Consider the following 26,755-nt stretch of genomic DNA (forward strand, 5'->3'; position numbering starts at 1 on the left):
TGGGAAGTGTGTTCTAAGCGGGGAGCCTCAAGCACAGGTGTCCCAAGATGGGGCCTCTCAAGGGGTAGAGTTCAGCAGTAGGAGGCCAGCACAGCTGAGAAGAGGAGTGACAGACACAGTAAGAAATGAGGTCACAGAGGCTGATGTGTGTGTGAGATCAAGGAGGACGTTAGAGGATGTTAGAGTAAACGTCATAGAAAACCAATTCAAGGCTGACATTTTGAAAAGATCTCTGGTTCCATGGTGTAGACAGACTGTGCAGGCACCAGCTGGAAGTTAATGCAATCATTGAGGACAGGGCACTAGGGAGGACTCTCCAAGCGATAGGTGGTGCTGAAGCCACAAGGGAAGGAAGAAAAACAGCACAGGACTGAACCTGGAACACTCCCACCTTTAGCAGGAGGCAAGTGCATGAGGGCCAAAGGACACAGGTTAACAGCCAGCAAGGTGGGAAGACCATTAGGATACTGTGAAGTTAGGAGCCAAGATAATCACCCACTACAACATGACACAGTAGAGCCAGGTAAGTTAAGAAGTTGGAACTAACTACTAAATCTGGCTGCACCAGGGTCATTAAAGAGCTCGACAAATGCCGCTTAGGACAGCTGTCTACCTGGACTGGACTCCAGAGTGAATGGAAGCAAGGAGATCTGGACTGGACTCCAGAGGGAAGGAAGGAGACCTGGACTGGACTCAAGAGGGAAGGGAAGCAAGAAGATCTGGACTGGACTCCAGAGGGAAGGGAAGCAAGGAGATCTGGACTGGACTCAAGAGGGAAGGGAAGCAAGGAGACCTGGACCGGACTCCAGAGGGAAGGGAAGCAAGGAGATCTGGACTGGACTGAAAAGGGAATGGAAGCAAGGAGACCTGGACTGGACTCAAGAGGGAATGGAAGCAAGGAGACCTGGATTGGACTCCAGAGGGAATGGAAGCAAGGAGACCTGGACTGGACTCAAGAGGGAATGGAAGCAAGGAGATAGGACAGCAAGCAGACAGCTGAAGTGTTCTACAGTGGAAGATGGGCTGCCCCGGGGTGGCTTCATCTAAGATGAGAGATAATACCACCTTAGAAAGATGGGGAGTGACCCAACCATGCAAGAAACGCCTGGCACTGCAGCCAGAGGAGACTGAGGAGCAAAGACAATGACAAGTGAGGCGGGCTCTCGGGGAGACTGGAGGTTGGGCACATGGTGCTGGGAAGACACAGGCCATCTGCCTCCAGGCAAGATGGAGTCACAGGAGCTAGGTTAACTTTCCCTTTAAAACCACCAAGAAACCAAATAAGATAGATGAAATGATCGTTTTCTAGATGTGGAACATAGGGCAACAAAGGACATGGATTCCTACGTGACATGAGACTTTTTTTCTTTGAGAGAGTCTTGCTCTGTCACCCAGGCTGAAGAACAGTAGCACAGTCTTGCAACCTTGGCTCACCGCAACCTCCACCTCCTGGGTTCAAGTGATTCTCACCTCAGCCTCCTGAGTAGCTGGGATTACAGGCACACACCACCAGGTACGGCTATTTTTTTTTATTTTTATTTTTAGTAGAGACGGGGTTTCACCATGTTGGTTAGGCTGATCTCGAACTCCTGACCTTGTGATCCGCCCGCCTTGGCCTCCCAAAAGTGCTGGGATTCCAGGCGTGAGTCATCATGCCCGGCTTGACATGAGACATTAAAGTAACCCCCACAGGTCCAGCCCACTGCCCTGAGGGAAGTCCCAGGCTGTGCCCAGGGAGTGGGAAGTCAGGTGGGAACCCAGTGTATGGCTGCGTGAAAGAGAAAAAGAGAATGCAGGAGATGGGGAGGCTGAGTGCATAGGCCAGACGGCAGGAGGAGCTCCAGAGAACCGCAGGGCCCAGGCCCCAGCACATTGTCGGCCAGGTTCTTTGCAAAGCACAGATGTGATGAAACTACCCAAGGCTCATGGAAGAACCACCTGAGAGGATCAGAAGTGTAACAATATATGTCATTCACGTGCAGGGCCTGAAATGGTTAACCGTCCCCCCCCAGAAAATCTTGTGATTCCCGGAGCCCTGCCTTGGTGATAGGAAACAGGTCCCACACCACACGGTTCCACTCACACCTAACACATTTTAAAAACAAGATATGAAAGGATCACACTGTTTCCAAGAAACTTGGCTGCATCTCAGAACAAATATCAAATACTTAAAGAAATACAAAAATACTAAGCCCTGAATAAAGTAAAACTCAATCTAACCAAAAATGACCACGCACGCAAAGAAAGCAGCAGGATGGTGTGACCTGTGACAGTGAGAAATATCAACCCACAGACGTCGTCCAGACCTGACACAGACGGTAAAATTAACTGAGAAGGATGGTAAAAGTTACCATAACTGTATTCCATATGTTCACAAAGTTAGGTAAGGACATAAAAGTTACAAAAATAAGAAAGAAAAGAGAAAAAACTTATAGAGATGAAAACTCCCATGTCTGATATTAAAAATACCTGATGAGATTAACAACAGGTTAGGCATTATAGCAGACTTGGGAACCTGAAGACACAGTAACAGAAACTTCCCAAAATCAAACAGAAAATGAGATGCATGACGAGCTCCGAGGATCAGTCAGCTGCGGACAACATTGAGCAGCTCAGCTCCAGTGTAGCATCAGACCCTGGCACGGTCCGCCCCCAACCCAGAGAAATCTACACACGTTAACAGAGAGCACTGGAAACCACCACCACATGGACAAAGAGGTGTGCTTTTTTGCTTGTTATAATTTAAATCTCTTTTAAAAATAACTGACTTTTAAATAAAAATAAAAACAATATATTGTCAGTTTATAACATAAGTAACCGCAAAATGCATGATGACCAAAGCATCCAGGCCACGAGAGCAATGGCGGCAGACTGCCCTGATGCTGTGCACTACGTGAAGCAGCATGCAGCTGCTTCACAGGTAGACTGGGTTAGCCGAAGGAAGTGGAACAAGACGCAAAGAAATCACTAAAACAGCAAAACAAAGAAGAAGGCTACTCCACAAGAAAACAGAAAAAGAGGGAAAGAGGAACGAAGAACGGATGGGACAAAAAGAAACAGAACACGCCTAGCACTCAATCTTGGTTTCTGATATCACTCTCCAATGAAGGACCCAGCGCTCCTTGGAGAAATGGCTGATTCTAAGACTGAAGCAAGGAGGAAAAAACAAAACCAAACAAAATAACCACGAAAAGCCCTACGTTGATGGGGCATGTCAAAAGGAGCCAACCAGAACTCCTGATGGCCAAAGCTAGAACAATTTGAGCAACAAAATAAAGCAGTATTAGATTATAACGAAAAGTATAAAACAAACATTCCTGAATCCACACTGCTATAAATAGTTGAATAAGTAAATAAAGGAGAAAAGACAAATCTCCCATACATAAGAATTTTAAATAATTTACGAAGATTCGTGTCCTCATAGAGGGGGACTGTAAATCCCCAATTCCTTGAGTGTGGGCCGTACGCAGCGACTTCCTTCCAAACAGTACAACACAGAAATGGGGAGGGAAAGGGTAACTTCACAGTGAGAAACCCAGTAAACAGCCAGGCGATCAAGATCCACACCAACAGTGATATGTCACGCTGGCAGTGTGCACCTTGACATACGTGATGAAAATGGTGTTTTAACCTCTCAAACCCATTAACACTGCAGCATCACAACGAGAAAACATCCAATTCTAATAGAAAAGGATGCTACAAACCACTTGACTAGTACTCTTCAGAACTATTATATCAAAATTACCACAAACAAGGAAAGCCTGGGAGACTGTTACAGCCAAGAGGAGCCTAAGGAGACATAACAATTAAATATAATGTGGTTCTCAGCTGAGATCTTGAAACAGAAAAAGGACGTCAGGTTACAACGTATCACTACTGGTTCAGTGATGGGGACAAATGCACCATATTAATGTGAGACGTTAATAGTAAGAAAAACTGGGTGCCAGGTGTATGGGAACTGTGTTCAATCGTCTCCATCTGTCTGTAAGTCTAAAACTATTCTAAAACCAACAGCAAGATGAGAGACCTAAACCGAACCAAAGCAATTACCACACTAAATGTTAACATTCTAAATAGAAGACAAAAAAGCAAAACCCAAATGTTATCTTATCTACAACAAATGCACTTTATTAAATACACAAATAGATTAAAGTAAAAAGGATATAAGGTATACCATATTAAGGCTAGTCAAAAGAAACCTGGAGTGGTTACATTAACATGAGACAAAGTAAATTGAGAGCAAATACTATTACTAAAGATAAAGACAGGGATCAATCAATCAAGAGGCCACAAAAATCTTAACAAGTCTTCAAATACATGAAGCAAAAACTGATAAAACTAAAAGGATAGGCCGGGCGCGGTGGCTCAAGCCTATAATCCCAGCACTTTGGGAGGCCGAGACGGGCAGATCACGAGGTCAGGAGATCGAGACCATCCTGGCTAACACAGTGAAACCCCGTCTCTACTAAAAAAAAAAATACAAAAAAACTAGCTGGGTGAGGTGGCGGGCGCCTGTAGTCCCAGCTACTCGGGAGGCTGAGGCAGGAGAATGGCGTGAACCCGGGAGGCGGAGCTTGCAGTGAGCTGAGATCTGGCCACTGCACTCCAGCCTGGGCGACAGAGCGAGACTCCGTCTCAAAAAAAAAAACCAACCAAACAAACAAAAAAAACCCTAAAAGGATAAACAGACAAATGCATAAATTAATAGAACCTTTCTTTCAATAGCTGACAGAACAATTAGGCAGAAATCAGGAAGCGCATAGTAATCCTGAACACTGTCACTCAACCTGACCTCATTAACACTGACAAAATATTCCCCACAGCAACAGCAAAACACACACTCTTCTCAAGGACAAATGGAATATTTAACAAGACAGCCCATATTTGAAGCCATAAAACAAGACTTAATATATTTAAAGAAATTCAAGTCATACAAAGTATGTTCTTTGACCATAATGAAATTAAACCAGAAATTAATAAAAGCAAGATCCCTGGAAAACCCCCAAATATTTGTAAACTAAATCAAATACCTCTGTATTACCTATGAATCAAAGAAAAAAAAAATCAAAAAAGAAATAAAGTATTTGGAAGTAACTGAAAATGAAACAAGGCATCTAAATTCCAGAGATTCTGCTTAAGCACTACTGATGGGGAAAATAGTGAAACTAAATGACTGTATCAGAAAATAAGAAAGGCCTTGTATTAATGAGCTCTGCTTCTACCTTAGGACACAGGAGAAAGGGTAAATTAAACCCAAAGAAATCAGAAGAGAGTACATTACAAACATCAGAAGAAAGACAAATAGGAAAGAGTAAAATAAATGAGAAAAGTCGATAAAATGAAAACACTAACTTTTTTTTTTTTTTTGAGACGCAGTTTTGCTCTGTCCCCCATGCTGGAGTGCAATGGTGCGATCCTGGTTCACTGCAACCTTCATCTCCTGGGTTCAAGCAGTAAACTTGCCTCAGCCTCCCAAGTAGCTGGGACCACAGGCGCCCACTACCACACCTGGCTAATTTTTGTATTTTTAGTAGAGATGGGGTTTCACTATGTTGGCCAGGCTGGTCTCGAACTCTTGACCTCAGGTGATCTGCCCGCCTCAGCCTCTCAAAGTGCTTGGGATTACAGGCGTGAGCCACCATGACCAACGGAAAACACTTTTTGATAAGGTCAATAAAACTAGCAAACTTCTACCCAGATCGATTGGGGTTATAAAGACGACACAAATGACCAGTAACAGGGATGAGTGATGTAGCATGACTACAGATTTCACAGGTGATAACAGAGTATTATGAGCAACTCTGTGCCGCAAATCCCACAACTCCGATGAAATAGACCAAATCTTTGTAAATACATAAACCAAAGCTCCCTCGAGAAGAAATAAATGGGTAGCACTATGAAAAAAGAAACTGTAGTTGAAAGCTTTCCCACAAATAAAACTCCTGCCCAAGTGGGATGCAGTGGCTCACACTTGTAATCTCAGCACAGCACTTGGAGAGGCTGAGGTGAGCGGATTGCTTGAGCTCAGGAGTACAGAGACCAGCCTGGGCAACATGGTGAAACTCCGTCTCTACAGAAAATACAAAAATTAGCCAAGCATCGTGGTGTGCTACTGTAGTCCCAGCTACTTGGGAGGCTAAGGCGGGAGAATCGCCTGAGACCAGGAGGTTGGGACTGAGTGAGCCATGATCATACTACTGTACTCCAACCTGGGTGGCAGACCAAGACGAAGGACGGAAGGAAGGAAGGAAGGAAGGAAGGAAGGGAGGGAGGGAGGGAGGGAGGGAGGGAGGGAGGGAGGGAGGGAGGGAGGGAGGGAGGGAGGGAAGGAAGGAAGGAAGGAAGGAAGGAAGGAAGGAAGGAAGGAAGGAAGGAAGGAAGAAAGGAAGAAAGAAAGGAAGGAAAGAAGAAAAAAAGGAAAACTCCTGCCCACATGACTTGTTTCACTTCCTCATATGAGGAAGAAATAATACATAACCTCTCCCAAAAACTTAAATAGAATGAAAAACACTGAAATGAAAACTAGAAACCAAGATCTCAGGTGTGAAAATTCTAAGCGAAGTTTTGGTAAATGGAATCTAATAGTATATCCAAAATACACTGTATCACGATCTACGGAGGTTTAGACCATGAACGTTGGTATCACATTTGAAAAACAATTAATACAATTCATCCTAACACACTAAAAAACAACAAATATATGCCTATCCGTATAGATGACAAATTACAATATTCATTCCTCATAAAAATCTCTCAGCAAACCAGGAAAAGAAGAGCGCCTCGTCCACATGATAAAGGGCACACACCTAAAACCTCCACTAACGTTACACTTAATGGGGATATACTGAGTGCCTCTCACAAGACCAGGGACAAGCCAAATGTTTGTCCATTGTTTCCACTTCTGTTCACCTTTGTATTGGAGGGCCTACTAGTACAACGGGGCAGGATAAAGAAATAAAAGGCCTCAAGATTGGAAAGAAAGTAAAACGGTCTTTATTCTATAATAATCCAATCATCTATGTAGAAAATCCAATGTAACCTACAAAAAAGTGCCTAAAACTAGTAAGTGAGCATAACAAAATTTCTGGGTTTGGACTCAGTATATAAAAATTAATGTTTTGATATACTAGTAACCAACAACTGCAAATACTAATTTTAAAAATCACTTACAATAGCACCAAAAAATAAAAAATACGTATAAACGGGATAAAAGATGTAAAAGACCAGTACACTGAAACCCAAAAAATACTTCTCAGAGAAATTAAAGAAGATCTAAACAAGTAAGAGATATATCTTGTTCATGGATATTGTTCAGATGTCAACGTTCTCCAGCTGATCTAGAGATTCAATGAACCCCCAACAGAAATCTCAGCACTTTGTAGATATTAACAACCTCATTCTAATTTGCATGGAAATGCACAGGAACTAGAATTTAAGAAGTAACTCTGAAAAATAAAGTTGGGAGGCTATCACTACCTAATTTCAAGAAGTATTTACAGTCCAGGCATACCTCAGAGATACCATGGGTTCAGTTCCAGAGCACTGCAATCAAGCAAGTCACACAAAATTCTGTTTTCCCAGTGAATATAAAAGTTATGAGTACACTAAACTGTTGTATATTAAATGTGAGATAGCAGTATGTCCTTTTAAAAAAAAAACAAAACTACAATACCTTCATTTAAAAATACTCTAATGATGGCTGGGCATGCTGGCTCCGGCCTGCAATTCCAGCACTTTGGGAGGCTGAGGCGGGTGGAACACTTGGGGTCAGAAGTTCAAGACCAGCCTGGCTAACATGGCAAAACCCTATCTCTAATAAAAATTTAAAAATTAGCTGGGCATGGTGGCACACGCCTGTAGTCCCAGCTACTTGGGAGGCTGAGGCGCAAGAATCACTTGAACCCCGGAGGCAGAGGCTGCCATGAGCTGTGATCGTGCCACTGCACTCCAGCCTAAATGACGGAGCGAGATTATGTCCCAATAAAAATAATCTATTGTTGGAAAATGTTAACGATCATCTGAGCCTTCAGCAAATAATAATCTTTTCTGCTGGTCCTGCCTTGATGATGACGGCTGACTGTTCAGGATAGAGGTTGCCGAAAACTTAGGTGGCTGTGGCAATTTCTTAAGAAAACAGCACTTTCACCAAAGATTTCTCTGCAGCGTGTAATGCTGTTTGATACCATTTTATCAACAGTGGGACTTCTTTAAAAATTAGAGTCACTCTTCTCAAACCCTGCTGCTGCTTTATCAACTAGGTTTATGGAATATTCTAAATCCTTTGCTGTCATTTCAACAATATTCACAGCATCTTCACCAGGAATAGATTCTAACTCAAGAAACCATTTTCTTTGCTCATCCATAAGAAACAAGTTTTACACATTCAAGCTGTACATGAGATTGCAGCAATTCAGTCATATTTTCAGGCTCTACTTCTGATTCCAATTCTCTTCCTATTTCTACTACATCTGCAGTGACTTTCTCCACTGGAGTTGTGAACCCCTCAAAGTCCTCCATGAGGGGTGGAATCAATGTTTCTGGTTAATGTTGACATTTTGACCTTCCCTCATGAACCACAAATGTTCTTAACAGCATCTAGAATGGTGAATCCTTTCCAGAATCCATCAGAGGAACCATGATCTATAGCAGCGAGAGCCTTATGAAATGTATTTTTTAAATAAGAAAATTTGAAAATCACAATGACTCCTTGATCCATGGGCTACAGAACGGATGTTGTGTTAGCAGGCATGAAATCAACATTCGTCTCCTTGTACAACTACCAGTCAGAGCTCTTGGGTGACTAGGTACATTTTCAATGAGAAATTAAAATCTAAAAAATACCTTTTTTTTTTTTTTTTTTTCCTGAGCAGTAGGTCTGAACAGTAAACTTAAAATATTCAGTAAACCATGATGTAAACAGATGTCCTGTCATCCAGGCTTTGTTGTTCCACTTACAGAACACAGGGAGAGCAAATCTAGTAATTCTTACGGGCCCTAGGATTTTCAGGATGGTAAACGGTAAATGAGCACTGGCCTCAAGTTAAAGTCACCAGCTCCATTAGCCCCTACCAAGAGAGTCGGTTTCTAATGTTGAAACCAGGATTAACTTCTTCTCTTTAGCTATGAAAGTCCTAGATGACATCTCCTCCTAATATAAGGCTATTTTGTCTCCATTGAAAATGTGTCGTTTACTGTAGTCATCTTCATCAATTATCTTACCCAGATCTTCCGGATAACTTGCTGTTTCACCTTGCATTTTTATGTTATGGAGACTGCTTCTTTTCTTTAACTTCATGAACTAACCTCTATGAGCTTCAAACTTTTCTTCTGCAGCTTCCTCACCTCTCAGCCTTCACAGAACTGAAGAGTTAGGGTCTTGCTCTGGATTAGGCTTTGGCTTAAGAGAATGTTGTGACTGGTTTTTCTATCCAGATCAAAGTTTCTCCACCTCAGCAAAAAGGCTGTTTTGCTTTCTTATCATTTCTGGGTTCACTGGAGGGGCACTTAATTTCCTTCAATGACTTTTCCTTTGCATTTACAGCTTGGCTAACTGTTTGGCTCCAGAGACCTAGTTTTCGGCCTATCTCAGCCTTTGACATGCCTTGCTCACTAGCTTAATCATTTCTAGTTTTTGATTAAAATTGAGATAAGTAAAACTCTTCCTTTCACTGGAACCCTTAGAGGAGGGAATGTAGGGTTATTAACTGCCTAATTTCAATACTGTCATGTCTCAGGGAACAGGAAGGCCCAAGCAAAGAGAGAGAGAGATAAGGGAACAGCCATTAGTGGAGCAGTCGGGACACGCACATCATTCATAGATTAAGTTTGCCATCTTAAAAGGCGTGGCTCCGTTCAAGCTTGTAATCCCAGCACTTTGGGAGGCCGAGACGGGCGGATCACGAGGTCAGGATATCGAGACCATCCTGGCTAACATGGTGAAACCCCATCTCTAAAAAAAAAAAATACAAAAAATTAGCCAGGCGTGGTGGCGGCGCCTGTGGTCCCAGCTGCTCGGGAGGCTGAGGCAGGAGAATGGCGGGTACCCGGGAGGCAGAGCTTGCAGTGAGCCGAGATCGCGCCACTGCACTCCAGCCTGGGAGACAGTGAGTCTCAAAAAAAAAAAAAAAAAAAAAAGGCGTGGCTCCTGGCGCCCCAAAACCAAAACAATGGCAGTAGTACAAAACACCAAAGATTACCGATCACCATTAGCATTAATAATAATGAAAACGCTTAAAATACTGTGAGAATTACAAAAATGTGACACAGAGACATGAAGTGAATACCATGCTATTGGAAAAATGGTGCCAATTACTTGCTTGATGCAGGGTTGCCAAAAATCTTCAATTTATAAAGAACATGGTAGCTGCAAAGCACAATGAAGAGAAGCACAATAAAGCAAGCTATGCCGACAAGCCAAGCAGTGCACTACTGGGGTCAGAGCGCGCCAGCGCATCGATGGCACAGAAGAGACAGTCCAAAAATAGACCCAGACCCACACGGGCAAATGACTTCCGACAAAGGTGCAAAGGCAGCGCTGGTGGAGAGAGGCCTTTCGACAAACAGCCGCAGATTCCTACACACAAAATGAAAATAACTTTCATCCATATTTCATACGTTATACAAAAACTAACCTAAAATGGACCTAGAAATGTAAAATCTAAAGCAATTAAACTTATAGGAGGAATATAAACCAATAGGAAGAACCATAAAAGAAAAAAATGATAAACTTGATTATATAAGAAATTTTTAAACTGTTTTTCAAAAATACTCTTAGGAGAACAAAGTATATTGCATATCTGGACTTATATCCAAAACATAGAAATAACTATCAAAAGTGAATAATAAAACAACCCAGTAAGAAAATGCACACACGGACACAACATCAAGTAAGATATATGCATTACAAAAAAAATGCTCCAAGTGAGAGCCTGGAAGTTATCACTCTGGTCTGACAAGTAAAAAATCTAAAAAAACAGAACAACTAACAACGCTTCTTAGATCCTAAGTAAGGTCACAAGGCAAACAACCGCTGCCATATCGGACAGATGAATAGAGAAGCGATCACAACGTATGGAGCAGAAACTTTTGCAGGAACCAGGGCGAGGACAGAAAACGCTGCCCTGGAACTGATGAACTACTGGATGCTCAGGGTGACCAAGTCTGAGAGTTAAAAACTGCAGGGAGTCCCAGTCATTGGCGGGTAAGGGGGTCCTGCACTTCTGTGAGTTATACTTTCTGGAGCTCAACCAGGTCCTCATAGTGAATATGAGAGAAAAATCCCTCTGTGCTTCTGGCAGGGGTAGGAGTAAAGTAACCACTTTGAAAAATACCAGAGCACTCTGTTCTTCTTAACAAGGTCTGCCCTCAGGAAAGACAGTTTAACCAGAGTCCAACTTGCTGGGGTTTAGTCAGAGCAGAACATACCTAGAGGAAGGGAAATACCTAGCTCCTGCCTCCTCTAGCCATCCTGCCCCATCTAAGAGGTGTGGAAAAAAGAGAAGCTCCTGTGAGCTTCACAGTCCAGGCCCGGGCTCACTACAGACTGAGACTCCCAGGCCTCCTGTGGAAGGCGTCCCCTGCCCACACATCACCCTACAGCACTGAAGGTGTAGTCACCACAGTGCCTTCCACCCAGCACTCCACAGCTGGTTCTCGAGAAAGTTACAAGGCATACAAAAGGCCAAAAACACAATGTCAAGACAGAGCAAGCATTAGAACCAGGCATGACAGGGATGTTAGAATTATGAGACAGGGAATTTAAAAGAACTAGGATAAGATGCTAAGGGCTCAAATGGATAAAGGAGACAGCAGGTAAGAACAGGTGGGCAAGGCAAGCAGAAAGATGGAAATCCCAAAGGAAAAAAAAGAAGTGTGACAGATCAAAACTACTGTAACAAATGTAGACTGCCTTTGATGGGCTATTAGGAGACTGGACATGGATGAGGACATACCAACAGAAACCTCTGTTGGGACTCAGAAAACAATACCCCAAAATGAAGGTCTCAGAAACAAAAGTTTTCTGGGGTCTTGTTTTAGGTGCTTGAGACTTGAACTGTGACCGAGTGGGAGCACTCTGGTCTCCACCATCAGGGGAGACACGATTTTCAGTTCAGGTCAGGTGGCCGGTCTGAAAACAGGAACCCAAGACTTTTTGTTCTGCACACGTCAAGCGCTCGGGAGTTTGTCTTAATAAGAGGTCCCGTGTGTAAGGGGCTTTTGTCATCTCAGCTCCTGCTGCCTGGTTAGCTTGTCTCAACAAGAGTCTTTGCTAATTGAGCCCATTCCTGACCGTGAATGTTTTACGTGGGATATCTTTGGAATTGCTTCTTCTATGTCCTCTCCAGGATCTATCCTGGACTTTCCATCAAGAGGTTATTGGATTGAGTCACTACTGGAATAAATACACCACTGAAAATTCTAAATGTCAATGGCCAAAAGATGGACGCTTTAAATCAGAATTGTAAATCTTAAACAGGATTTTAGAAATCTCATCCTAAACAACTGATAAAAACATCAAGAACAAAAAGGGTGCTTGGCATCACTAACCACTAGGAAACACAAGCCCATTTCTAGAAAGACCCAGCAGTGCCATGGTTAGCCTTAAACATTCTCTTTAAAATTAAAGAGCAAAAATCTGACCTAAAACAAAATTAAAAAGAAATAAGTTACCAAGCCATAAAGACGTGGAGGAAGCTTAAATGTATGTTACTAAATGAAAGAAACCAATCTGAGAAGGCGACATCCTGCAGGATTCCAACCCTATGACATTCTGAAAAAGGTAAAACTATGGAGACAGTGAAAAAACCAATGGTTGCCAGGGGTTGGGGTAGGGAGGGGTGAGTAGGCAAAACACAGTATGACTTTTAGGGCAGGGAAACTACTCTCTCTGATGCTACAATGGAGGCTACATGTCATTATACATTTCTCCAAACCCACAGAACATACACCACCAAGAGTGAGCCCTCATGTAAACTGTAGACTGCAGGTGATGGTGATGTGTCAATACAGGATCATCAGTGATAACACAGGCGCCCTCTAGTGAGGGATTGTGGACAGCGGAGGAGGCCATGCACGGGTGGGGGTGGGGGGAGGGGAGCATATGGGAGATCTCTATGCCTTCCACTCAAATTTGCTGTGAACCTGAAAAGTGCTCTAAAAAAATAGTCTTTTTTAAAAAAGATGTTTTGATACTAGTCCTTAGGGAAATATAAGGGGCATAAGGGTCATAAGGATGTGGTGCTTTAATCTACTACTGGTTGAGAATAGAAAATGGTACCACCACTTTGGAAAACTGCTTTACCATTTCTTAAAAGGATAAACATGCCTACGAGATGATCCAGCTACTCCATTCCAAGGTATTTTACCCAAGAGAAATGAAAACATAAGTTTATATGAAATCTTGCTGACAAATGTTCACTTTTATAAATACTTTATTTATTGGTAAAGCCACATTTTGAAAACAATCCCCAAATCCATGAATAGGGGAGCGGAAAAACAAACTGTGATATATCCATATCATGAATACTTCTCAGCAATAAAAATAAATGATTAATTCATGTTACAACATGAATCAATCTCAAAAATAGTAACTTAAGTCAGACAAAAACAGTACACACTGTCATATTCTATCACACGTCTGTTGTCCAGCAACTTGTGGGGCTGACGCTGGAGGATCTCTGGAGCCCAGGAGTTCAATTTTTTTTTTTTAAAGAGAAAAAAATCTACAAAATGCAAACTGACATACAGTGATAGAAAACAGACCACTGGTTCCCTGGAGAAAGGAGAGGGCACAGGAAGCTCTTCCTGGTGATTGGGATGTTCATGACCTTGACTGTGATAAGGATTTTACAGGTACAGAACAACTTATCAAACTGGGTGGACAAAGCAAAAAGGAATGAAAGAGGTAACAAATCAGTAATGTATTATTTCCTCAATTCTCCTTAAGCTATGGAAAATCTGGGGTATACCTGAACTATATGATGTTTATTGTACATCGGTTATGCCTCACTAATGCTTTATAGGAGTGAGGGAAGGAGTTGTGGGAGGGAGATGAAGGAGGAAGACAGAGCAGAAGGTATTCTTTTTCTTCTTTTGAAAATAGTTTTAAATACCCCCTTTAAAAAGAATCACCTTCTTTTGAAATTAAACTTTCCAGAATATACTTTAACGTGCTGTTATTTCACTTTTGATAATGTTCCCTATCTCCTATCTTCAGACAGATTTTAACATGTCATTTCACTTTTGGTAACATTATTTATCTGCCATCTTCAGGCAGATTTTCACATGTTATTTCACTGTTGATAACATTACCCATCTTCCATCCTCAAGACAAATCTTCACATCTATCTACCTCCTATCTATCTTCCATTTTCTGTATAAATTCTGACCCCAGTTCAAGATGAGGTCATTTTAATTTAGTCTGAAACTTAAATTGTTTATTTTGAACCCCTTTTACTTCCTGCCATTAGGATTCTCACTCCTTCAATGTATAATGCCCTTTTACCTTCTGTAAAAATCTGTTTTAATGATGAGGATTCCTTTCCTTTGCCATCTTAAATTCAATGGACTCTAACATGACTCCAATTTATCCCAATGTTCTGCCATCCCCAAGTCACTAACCAGTTATTGGTAAATTAACAAGGGGGATATAATCAAATTAATTGCTGAATACCGGCACTTCCTCAGATTTAGAAAACTGCTCATATAGACAGGAAATTCACTTTAAGCAAATTCAAGATGGCAAATTTATATTTACAAGAAACAAACATGGCTTAATTTTTGTGCCTTTATAAATACTTCATTCATTTTACCAAACAATTATTATTTAAAGCAACAAGCTCCAATGAAGTTTTTAAAAAAACAAAACAAAACAAAAAACTGTCACAGAACATCTACATACTCATTTTCCCTCTTAAGTGACAGTTTCTGATTTTGACAGTCTTAAGCCAACGAAATCATTCTGCATGGCTGTGCCTTACAGCATTGAGGTCTGGCCTCTCTGGCCCTGCCCAGTACATTCCCTGGTCACTGCGATAACGAAATGTCCATGGCAAGTGGGGTGGGGGAGGGGACAGGGACTGGTTAAGAACAATTGTGGTAATAAAAATGAAAACATGGGAGGCCGAGGCGGGTGGATCATGAAGTCAGATCGAGACCATCCTGGCTAACATGGTGAAACCCCATCTCTACTAAAAAATTTTTTTAGTGATCCGGCCGCCTCAGCCTCCCAAAGTGCTGGGATGACAGGCGTGAGCCACCGTGCCCAGCCCAGGTTTCATCTTTTGAGACCTTACATGCTCCATGGCACCCTCCCTAAACAAGGACTCTCATCTTCTCTGCATCCACATAAGAGTGAGTTTAAAGTAGAATTAAAAGGAGGCAAAAAAAGACACATTGTTCAGAGACTGTTAATATGCTAAATAAAAAAAATACATAAAGCAGACCATAATCCCTGGGAAAATGAACCCATAAGATGTTTACCTGTCTCGCTATTTTCAGGCAGAGAGTCATATTCTGAGGGACCCAGAGCGAGCGCGTTCATGTCTGCTGGGTCCGACTCCTGCGGGTCTGGCAATGCTGCATTCTCATGGCTCTGGTCACCATCACCACTGGCATCCGATCCTACAGTTAGGAGTTTACCCCAAGGCAGGGTTAGAAGCATAACTTTCTCTTAGAACAAAGCTTACACTTGCAGTTACTCAACTTCTTTAACTGAATTGTAAAAGACCTCTGGACTCCCAAGCACTGCCACATACCATGACACAGTTGTGAATGAACAACAACATCTTAAAGACAGATTAAAATGGCAACAAAAGCACAGGCCTGAAAGCCGGGGGCTGCACACCACAGCCATGCTCAACTTACCCTGTGGGCCACGGTCTGCGTGGTGGCCAGCCGCCTCCTCCCATGCGGCACTCACACCGTCAGCAGCACTGCTTGCTTCCAGATGTAACACAGGAGCTCCCCACACTTCTGCATTAGGGTTCAGCTCTGAAACCTTAGTTGCTGGTACCTAGGAAGAAATAGGAGACAGACATTTGTATCCAAATGTCAACCAAATACAATTTTACTCCTTAATGCAGAGTTAAGGGACATCTGATACAGGCTCCAAAGGCTCAGCCTATGTATTTACACACACCTTTGGGATGAAATCAGGTTCAAAATTTAAAAAAAAAGAAAATGCAGTCAGGATTCCATCAAATTCCCCCCAAGTTTTAAGTTCCTCCTCCCAAGACCAAGGCTTGCAGAGATGGGGAAGGACAGGCCTGCCACCAAAAGATTCAGTATTTCACAAACTGTACCTGAGGAATAGCTGGTGACTTCCTAGACTCCTAATAAAATCAAATTCAGGGTTTTACAAACTTGAATACAATGTAGATGAATAAAATTCTACACAGAAAGCTTAAAAAAGTCAGCAGTGCATGGTGGCTCACGCCTGTAAACCCAGCACTTTGGGAGGCCAAAGCGGGCGGATCATCTGAGGCCAGGAGTTCATGACCAGCCTGGGCAACATGGCTCTACTAAAAATACAAAATTAGCCAGCGGTGGTGGCACGCGCCTGTAATCCCAGCTACTTGAGAGGCTGAGGCAAGAGAATCACTTGAACTCAGGAGGCGGGGGTTATAGGGAGCTGAGATCGCACCATTGCACTCCAACCTGGGCGACAGAGCAGAACTCCATCTCTAAAACAAAAAAAAGAAAGAAAGCTTCAAAAAGTCACATAAACAAAAGGTATAGAAAATGAAAATTGCTCCTAAGAACAAAGGTGTTCTAATAGGTCTGTCAGGGATACTGTAGGATAAGAAAGCTCAGGCATCCTTTGAGGAAGAAGATAAAATATCTCACATTTTTCACAGAACTACCTGTTCCCATTCCCAATACAGCTTCAGTATCACCTTGATAGAGAATCCACAGGTGACCACGAGGCTGCTAGTCCAGTGTTCCGGACAATGGGCTCTCAGATCACTGGGGCTGAGGCCAAAGCTGCCATGGACAGCTGTGAACATGGGCTAAACCTCACCTGGAAGACAGAACAACTTCCGCCATCAACATGATGCCTGGCACATACCAAGCTCATCGGTCATCATGACAGTCACGCATGCCCAATTAGTCCGACAGGGCAGTCCTCTACTCAAAACCCTCCTGCATCAGCTTGGCTCATTTGGAGTAAAAGACGAAGTTCCCACTGCAGTCACAGAGCCCTCCTGTGCTCACTGCTCCCTGGCCTTGTCCACTTCCAAGCACACTGACCTCCTTGCTGTCTCTAGGCACACTGGCACTTTTGCTCTTCCCATCCGTCTGTCCAGAACATCCTGCCAAGAGACCGGGGACTGGTGGTCCTTCCTGACATAGAGTATAAACCCACAACAGTCCCCCACCATGTGGATACTCCCTACTCCCTGCTTTTTCTGATACAAGCCTTTCTTATGCTTACACACCTTGAAGCACTCCCCTGAAGTCTAAAGAAAAGTCAAATGTCCAAACACACAATCCTTCAACAAACTTACACATCATTTGCCTTTTCAAATGTACCACACACCTTCACACCACAGTGCAGGAAGTCAAAGTTTCTGGAGGAAGGGACAGGTCCCTGGTACCCGGTGCCCCTTGGACCCAGGCTGCAAGCTGGGAGCAGTTACACTGCACTACCCCAGCATGAAGCATAGACACACCAGTTTCGGTGGCCCAGAACACAGGAGAAGGGCTGGGAAGCACCACCATGGGCCGTCAAGAAAATAATGGGTGCATTAACAGTTTTTAAAAGACAGAATAAATCCACATTGGCTCAGGTCATGAGGCTGGTAGGAAAAAACATAAAACTATTTCTGAAACTGAGAGAAGGCGGCTGATGTGGTTAAACTTATGGTATACACTTTGTTCGTTCCTGCTCCTCCAGTCACTGGACCACCAATGAGCATCATGCCCATAAAACCAAATGCTTCAATGAGGACCTATCTGGAATTCTTTTTCCTTTTTTTTTAAGTACTGGTGATAGGGCAAATAATTGGGTTCCTTCAAGAATATTATAATCAAGAAACACCAATTCTTCAATTTTCCCTCTTGCATTACATCTAAATTTCATTTTTGGCCTCTACTTCTGCACAGTGTTACTTGCACTCTTCTCTCTCATTAACCCATCTGTCCAACAAGTGCCTCCGACATGTTCACCAGCATGCTTGTGCCAGGCACAGCGCTGAGCTGGCAGGTGTGATGGTGAAGGAAACAGACAAGAGCTCATGGAGCTACATGAGGGGGCAGGAGACAGCCACAGGTCACCCACAACACTGGCTCTGGCAGCATTCACACCTTTCCGCCTGTTCTGTTGTCTTTGTCAATTCATTTCTCTATTCTCTTTCCTACTCTAATATTTCCATACATCGCCTTTCCTAATTAGACCCAGTCTCTTTTCACCACCACCACCACACAATCCAGTTTTCCGGCCTTGGTTCCATTCCATCCACTTAGCTGGCTCCCCTCAGCTCATGCACATACTACACGTGCTTTAAATTCCCAACACTAACTAATAGTAACCTTCTCTATTATTAGCACCTTTTGCAGTTGACTGTCCTTCAGTACCAAAATATATTTTGTAGTTTATTAATACAGACCAACAGCACTTTGAAAGCAGTGACAGCATGGCTGTTGGGGCCCCCATGGCCCTCATGCTCCTCCCATTCCAGGGTGGCAGTCACCATGGGCATTCCGTTCACTGTAGTACTGCTGATAGCTAGCACAGTCCCGAATTCAGTAGGGAGGTGCTCAAGATAAATGAGGAATGAATCAATGTTTAATAAATAACATAAATTTACATTTTCCACTAGTTGACAACTTCTGCAAGGTTTTATGCCACAAATGACTAGGACTCTACCCTTACCCAGTGACTGCCTCTTAGTGAAGAAGTCCAAACCAAGTGCACGCAGTTAGGAAATGTTCAATCGATCCTGTGACCGAAGAGATGTGACCAGGAGCGAAAGAATGAAGACGTCTTTTAAGGCTTAATGACATTCAAGGATCTACCGTGTGCTGAGCACATTCTACGCACTTCCTTGTACTGAATCAGAACAAGTCTTGGAGGCAGTTATTAACTGGACTCATTTCACAAATGAAAAAACCAAAGCAGAGAAAGGTTAAGTAACTTGCCCATAAAAACGATGGTTAATTAGAAAGTTAGATTCTAAGCAATTGTGTTCAGCAAAATACAACATTCACCAAGAGTTCATTAACTTATAATTTACAAGAGAAATAGTTTGTATTAAACAAAGATCTGAATCTCCTACTATTTCTATAAAATATGGCTATTCTCTTGCAGTCATATGGAACTCTAAATGGTTATCAAGAACTCCAGCGTCGGGCCAGGTGTGGTGGCTCATGCCTGTAATCCCAGCATGTTGGGAGGCCAAGATGGGCAGATCACTTGAGGTCAGGAGTTCAAGGCCAGGCTGGCCAACATGGTGAAACCCCGTCTCTACTAAAAATACAAAATTAGCTAGGTGTGGTGGCACACACCTGTAATCCCAGCTACTCAGGAGGTTGAGGCAGGAGAATCATTTGAACTTAGGAGGCGGAGGTTGCAGTGAGCCGAGATGGCACACCTGCACTCCAGCCTGGGCGACAGAGCAAGACTCCATCCTTTAAATAAATAAATAAACAAACAAACTCCAGTGTCGTCTGCTTGACTATAAGTCTTATTTTTTCCATTAAAAATGTATGGCCAAGCAATGGTTATTAAAACCACAGGTAAGCGGACCTTAACAGCCACATTCCAAAGTGAACATGCCTGAGTTCAGATGCTTAAATAAACCCTTCTACCCCACCCACCCTGTGAGAAACACTAGGCTCCACTTTGAAAAACAACATATCAACTAATAAGTTTGTATACTATGGACATGAGACACAACAGTCTCTCCGACAAGTTACTGAGTAGGAACCAGAGTGACTAATACTGGAGAAGGGGGACTGGCCAATGAGGCATAGAAAGCAGGTGAGAGACGGGGGAAAGAAACGCTCCTAGAGATGCACTAAAAAGTTTAGTAATTCAGGGCAATTTGCTGACTCCGGAACCATACAAGGCTCTACCTCCAGTTCTTCATTTGTGAAATGGAGTAACAATTGTTATATTAAGATTTGCTACAAAAAAAGACACCTGTAACAGCACTTTGAAAACTGAAGTTCTGAAAGGCAAGGCACCATCGTTAAATGTGGTAATGCCTCATATTAGAATACTGTTTGGGAATACCTCATAATGGAAAAGCTAATTTAAAACTGGAAGCACACCTCTCACTTAGGCATCATTTATGCTCTGTGTTGACATCTGAGGCAGTGACACTGGTAACCAACTGAAAATTACGTCACTTCTGTAAAAGATTAACTGCAGATTATCTTAAAGATGTAGTTTTATACTGTTTTGCCTCCACAACCATTTAAGGAGCAAAACTAATGAATTTGAACATAACTCTCTCCAGAAAAACTCCCAATGTGGGCATGGAAGTAAAAAGAGGTTGATGGATCATTCCTTACGTTATAGAAGGGGATTTCTACTTGTTTATTTCCATACAGTAAGTGTTGACATTTAAGCCATCTTTATCTCCTTAATATCAATACTTTTTCTTGCTTCATTGCCCACAAAAATCACAAATAAACCACTGGCTGAATAATGAGATCTTGCTACTCTGAGTATGTGCTTTCAATCACACTGCTTCAATAAATGTCTGTTTTGTGAGCAAAACTAATTTCCTGTTGTTGAATGTTGCCATTTATTACAGAATTTCTAGAAAGATGTTCAAATTAGCTGCCCATAGAATCTTTTGCTAAGCTTCTTCCAAACCAGAGGGGCAGCCCCATCTTGGGGTTCTGAAACAGAAAGAACTCCACAATGATTGTAACTGCAAGAAGACAGAACCAAGATTTTATAGCCAGTTAAAAGCAGCAAATTCTACCTGCCTCAGACACATACAAAGATATCAGGAAGCACAGATTTTTAGATAAGTTTGTCTTTTGCAGTGTGACTTACACCTTCAATGGGTTCACAGGCTTACTAAATCAACTACACTGCCCACGAGATAAGATGCCCTCAAAGGGCTCTGACTGCACTGCGGCCAGGAAGACAGAAGAGCTGGCAAAATTCACAGACAGAAAAAAGTCAACACAGAGCTGTGTAGGACAACTAGCAGGGCATGCTTTAGTGCTAACAAGAGTTTGCACACAAACTCTGGCTTAAGTACACCAAACAAGAATTCATATTCTCCAATTTGGAAATCATTGTTAGAGTAATTCACAGCCATATATAAGCATTCAAACAACTACCCACTGTTTAGAATAAATCTTTATTAAGTTAAAAACAATTAAAATGGGCTGGCCTGGTGGCTCATGCCTGTAATGTCAGCACTTTGGGAGGCTGGGGCGGGTGGATCTCCTGAGGTCAGGAGTTCAAAACCAGCCTGGCCAACATAGCGAAATCCCGTCTTTAAAAATACAAAAATTAGCCAGGCGTAGTAGCACATGCCTGTAATCCCAATTACTCGGGAGGTTGAGTCACGAAAATTACTTGAACCTGGCAATCACTTGAACTTGGGAGGTGGAGGATGTAGTGAGAGGTGGAGGATGTGGCCGAGATCGCGCCACTCGACCTGGGTGACAGAGTCAGACTCTGTCTCAAAAAATAAATAAAAGTAATTTAAAAATTAAAATGTATAGCCTAGATTACTGCAGCACAACAGTAAAACAGAGAAAAAATACTTACGAACTGTCCGTCTCTATCATGCCATCCCCAAATAACACCGTCCTCTGACACCGGTAGCTGAGGAGTGTTTTCTGAAAACGAAGCAATATCCAAGCCCTGTGGCTTGTGGTGTAGATCCTCACTAAATACTGTTTCACCTTCTAGTGCACCTTTTGTGACTGTATTAGTCCAGAGATAGCGCACTTGATACCCACCACAACCACTGGCCAGTCTTTCAGAAAATACTGGATTTCCTAACCCTCCCATTGGGTAATAAGAAAATTCACTCAAAAAACAGGAGACTCCTTCTGGGACACTCTGCCAATTCACTTTTGAGGGATGTTCAGATCTATTTAGGATACCTTCTGTGAGTGATGAAATGTGGCCACTACTTGGTACGACAGTGTCTTTGTTGTCCACGGGGACAGCGGGAATCCCCTGGGCCGCATTGCAGGGGGCAGCTGTGTATCTGTCCACTAGGGCGGGATCAACACCAACCAAAAAGAAATGCCCACTGGAAGTGTCACGTGACTCTATTTTCTCAAAACTCACCTTAGCATTTCCCATAAAACCCATTTCACCATTTAAAGTTGACTGTTTAAGAGTGGACTTGGTGTTTCCTTCTTTGAAACGGTGTGCACGTTCATTTGTCCCATATGGACCCAGGTGGTCAATAATTTTGGGATCAATACTATCTTTCTCCAAATAAAGTCTCTCTTCCTCCTCTTTACGTGTTAGTTTTGGTCTACTCAACCCTGATGTATTAGGACCAAAGACACCAGGAGCGTCTTCAATTGATTCACAGTAAATTCCCTTCCATTTTGCGCTTTTACCACTACTAACAGAATTCTCTACTATTTCTGACTTCTGTATAACTGGATTAAAACTCGGACTTAACGGTGGTATAACATTAAGACCATTATATTTGCAGTTGTATACTCGGTGTGTTTCATAATTTTTTTCTATTTGATTAGTTTCAAAATCAGCGTTCTCCGCTGTACTAGAACTAACGCAGGAGAGTATATCCTGACGTGGCACTGCCTCATATCTTTGTGTGCCTGTTTCCCCCTCACAGGTTGTTTTAGAATCTGACTTGACAGTCTCTATGTCATCTTCAGTTGTCTCTCTATACTTTGCTTGCAGTGATTCTTTTTCACCACTTTCTAACCTTTGAGGGTCACTCAGCTGGTCTTGTGACACATTGAATGAACTCTTCACACATATTTCACCCTCTGTTTTGTCACCTGGTCTTGTTTCCCTCTCTTCTTCCTCTGCGCAGGTGAAAACAAATATGGAGGAAATACAGTTACTGTGAAGAGATCTGGAGTGACTGGGAGACTTGCCATTGGGTGGCACTCCTTGTGCCATGCTAGGCTTTAGGCCGTCTGTCCTCTGCGCCATCCCCTCCGTGTCCACCAAACGCTTCATACAAGTTTGGTCACAGGTCTGTGTTGCAGCCTCATCTACGTGACACCAAGATTTCGATTCAAAAGCCCTTACACCATGACCCTCAGCCTTCAAAACGCCAATTCTGTCCTCTTCTTGGTAAAAGGAACTATTTTCAGATTGCAGAGACACCTCTCCTCTGTCTGGCAGCAGAGAACTTCTGGCCTCCAGGCTGCAGTCCCCTCTGCGCTGCACCTTCCTGACTAGCCCGGGAACAGGTTCCAGCTCCCAGCAGTCATCAAGCTGGCTTGGGGCTGCTTCTCTTGAATTAGCATGACCTGAGAGACACCCACTTCCAAATCTCACTGCAGTGATAGGCCTCTTGGGACTTAAATCAATTCTATCTAGACCAACAGGAAGGATACTATCTGATTTGCTAACATCCAAGTGGAAATCATCATTGTCGCTTAGTGGTGTGATAGAGTGATTTTCTCTCTCCTTTTTAGAATGTAAACTCTGGTCGGCAATAACTGTTACCACCTCCGGGTCATTACACCCTGCAACATATGCAGTGTCAGTACAGAAACCACCAGGTGGATGTGCAGTATCAGTACAGAAGCTACCAGGTAGATGTGCAGTGTCAGTATGGAAGCTACCAGGTGGACGTGCGGTGTCAGTACGGAAGCTACCAGGTGGACGTGCGGTGTCAGGAAGGAAGCTACCAGGTGGGTGTGCGGTGTCAGTATGGAAGCTACCAGGTGGATGTGCGGTGTCAGTAACAAAGCTATCAGGTGGATGTGCGGTGTCAGGAAGGAAGCTACCAGGTGGATGATCCATCTCACTACCTACTCCTGAGTTATGGCTCTCACTTTCTTCCAGAAGGACACACGCGTGTCTTAGTGAGTCACTGTCCATGTTGTTATTTAATTCAGGGAGTAAGTCAATATTATGTAGTGCACTACTTTCTTCATAATTTTTAGGGAATTCAGTGCAAGCTTCGGCCTGTAAAGCCTCCACCTGCGTGTTACCAGCGTTTGCTTCACAAGGTGCATGGCTGAACGCCACAGGCTCAGGGCAAGGATTGGTTTTCCCACTGCATTCCCCTGTCCTTTCACCTGGACCCAGCGTGTCCCAAGGTGAGAGTCCTTCCTGCCGTGGCTCTGGCTCGCTGGCCCCTGACACGGCACGCAGCACTGAAGGCACAGCAGAGCAACACTCTAGTCTTGTAGCTACTCTGTCTGCCCAGGTGCCCAGCTCCTCTGCTACGCTTGGGCAGGCAGAGTCGGCAACACAAATGCTGTGAAACTCGCACTCTCTTGAATCCTGACATTGCTGATGATCAATACCAACAGAGTTTCCATCTTTCTTCTCCCGATCGGATGGGTCAAAAGACTTACGCTCATCACCGCTACTGAGGTGAACGCTGACCACCATTTCTTTCTCTACTAAAGAGTTTTTACAAGTAGCTGGATAACAGTGCAGATGGCCACTCACATAGGTTTCCTCCTGCAGGCCTCGGTCAGAAGGCAGGGGCACACATGAGAAAGGCTCCTCATCTTCATAACAACCTTGTCGGCTGCCGTTACCCACACACGGTAGATCACAGACCCCCTCAGAATTCTGCTCATTAACAACAATATCTAAATTCTTGTCACTCTCATCCAAGTTATCATACCTTGTTAAGAATGTATATATAAAAGAGGAAAGAGGGTTCAATAACTGCTTGGGTCTATGACCCTGTTTGTGCCCAGACCCTGAGAAAATCCTTGTCCGCGCGCTAATGCCAGCTGCACTGCTGGCTCCACTGCCAAAAATGTGAACCTCCTCACCTTCAGGGGTATCAAATAATGAAGATAAAGTTTTACTTATCTTGTTTTCTGGTTCCTTCTCCTCCACAGATTTTTGTAACAGGCCAGTTTTTTCACTGTCATTGTCACTACTTAGTTCTTTGCTGAAGCAACAGCCCATGTTTGAGAGCTCACAAGCATACGACACGCGTGCCGATCCCGAGCCTCCACAGACGCACCTCACGCTAACACTAACTTGCTATAATTTCTGAGGAGAAGCCAACACCCAGAGAACAAAAATAACCCCTTGCACAGCGGTCACATGTTCCTGCCACTCAAACCCCAATCCTAATGACAACAGAGCCCGATTGACAGCCAGCATATTCCATGTGCCCAATTCCAAACAGGACCAGGATCCAAAAGCTCAGAACAGCAGCAAGAACGCTGCATTGTGTTTTTTCTTATTCTCATAAACTCAACAAAACATAACTTTAAATGTTATCCCAGCCAGAAAGATTTCAGGCTTCTGGTTTTTCTACAGTGTTCCAGTATTTCCCAAATTATATTTCATGGGATGGTGTTAACTAAATAAAATAGTTCATAAATTCCCCCAAAGGAAAACTGTATCAGAATTTTGCTCCGTAAAATATATAGCTCCTTACAGTTGTATTTAATTTTCTAAATTTACGAAATGATGTCTGAAATAAATAGCAATTTTAAAAAGGTGAAAAAAATCAAAGGAGAGGAAAAAATAAATAGCAATAAAAAATAGTGTCTGTAGGAATCAAGAAATTATTACTGGCCGGGCGCGGTGGCTCACGCCTGTAATCCCAGCACTTTGGAAGGCCGAGGCGGGCGGATCACAGGTCAGGAGATCGAGACCATGGTGAAACCCTGTCTCTACTAAAAATAGAAAAAAAATTAGCCGGGCGCAGTGGCGGGCGCCTGTAGTCCCAGCTACTCGGGAGGCTGAGGCCGGAGAATGGCGTGAACCCGGGAGGCGGAGCTTGTAGTGAGCCGAGATTGCGCCACTGCACTCCAGCCTGGGCGACAGAGCGAGACTCCGTCTCAAAAAAAAAAAAAAAAATTATTACTAATTATGTCAGGTGTGAAAATGGAATGATGTTAGAGATGCATGCTGAAGTATTTGGGGCAAGGCGATACATTATCTACAACTTGCTTTAAAATACCCTAGCAAATACAGTAAATATATACACACATATATAAAAGTTAAAACAGTCATGTGCATAGGGGGAGGAATAGATTTAAAAACAGCAGTCCAGGCCGGACGTGATGGCTCATGACTGTAATCCCAGCACTTTGGGAGGCCAAGGGGGGTGGATTACCAGAGGTCAGGAGTTTCAAGACCAGCCTGGCCAACATGGTGAAACCCCATCTCTACTAAAAATAAAAAAAATTAGCCGAGCGTGGGAGTGCGTGCCTGTAGTTCCAGCTACTCGGAAGGCTGAGGCAGGAGAATCACTTGAACCCTGGAGGCAGAGGTTGCAATGAGCCGAGATCGCGCCACTGCACTCCAGCCTGGGTGACAAGAACGAAACTCCACCTCAAAAAAACAAAACAACACAGCAGTGGAATGTGGGGATGGGTAATTGTTCAAGTTCATGATGCTGCATTCGGTTCATGATATTATTCTCTCCACTTCTGCAGATGTCTGAGCACTCCAATTAAGAAAAAGGAAAGAAAAGGAAAAAAAGGGAAAAGAGACCTACAAGCTCTGGTGCCAGAACTAGAAAGTCTCTTGAAAGCACTTGACGCAGGAATGCCCAGCCTGCCATCTGGTGAGAAACAGGCGCTGTCCACAACTAAACAAGTTGCTCCTGCACTACGTGGTCCGGCCCCTAAC

The 26,755-nt window shown here is 43.2% G+C and overlaps 1 protein-coding gene across 9 annotated transcripts in view; it reads right to left on the reverse strand.

Annotated features, from left to right (window-relative positions):
* Window positions 1-26,755, reverse strand: part of LARP4B (La ribonucleoprotein 4B) — a 125,176-nt gene that overhangs the window by 39,902 nt on the left and 58,519 nt on the right. For 7 of the 9 annotated variants that reach the window (XM_077945460.1, XM_077945458.1, XM_077945461.1 and 4 more), the window contains 2 exon segments: window positions 15,865-16,012; window positions 15,481-15,621 (listed from right to left, as the gene is read on the reverse strand). In XM_077945460.1, the coding sequence (XP_077801586.1) occupies window positions 15,481-15,621; window positions 15,865-16,012 (289 nt within the window). 9 annotated transcript variants of the gene reach the window in all.

Source organism: Macaca mulatta, chromosome 9 (genome assembly GCF_049350105.2).
Source record: "Macaca mulatta isolate MMU2019108-1 chromosome 9, T2T-MMU8v2.0, whole genome shotgun sequence".
NCBI lineage: Eukaryota > Metazoa > Chordata > Mammalia > Primates > Cercopithecidae > Macaca > Macaca mulatta.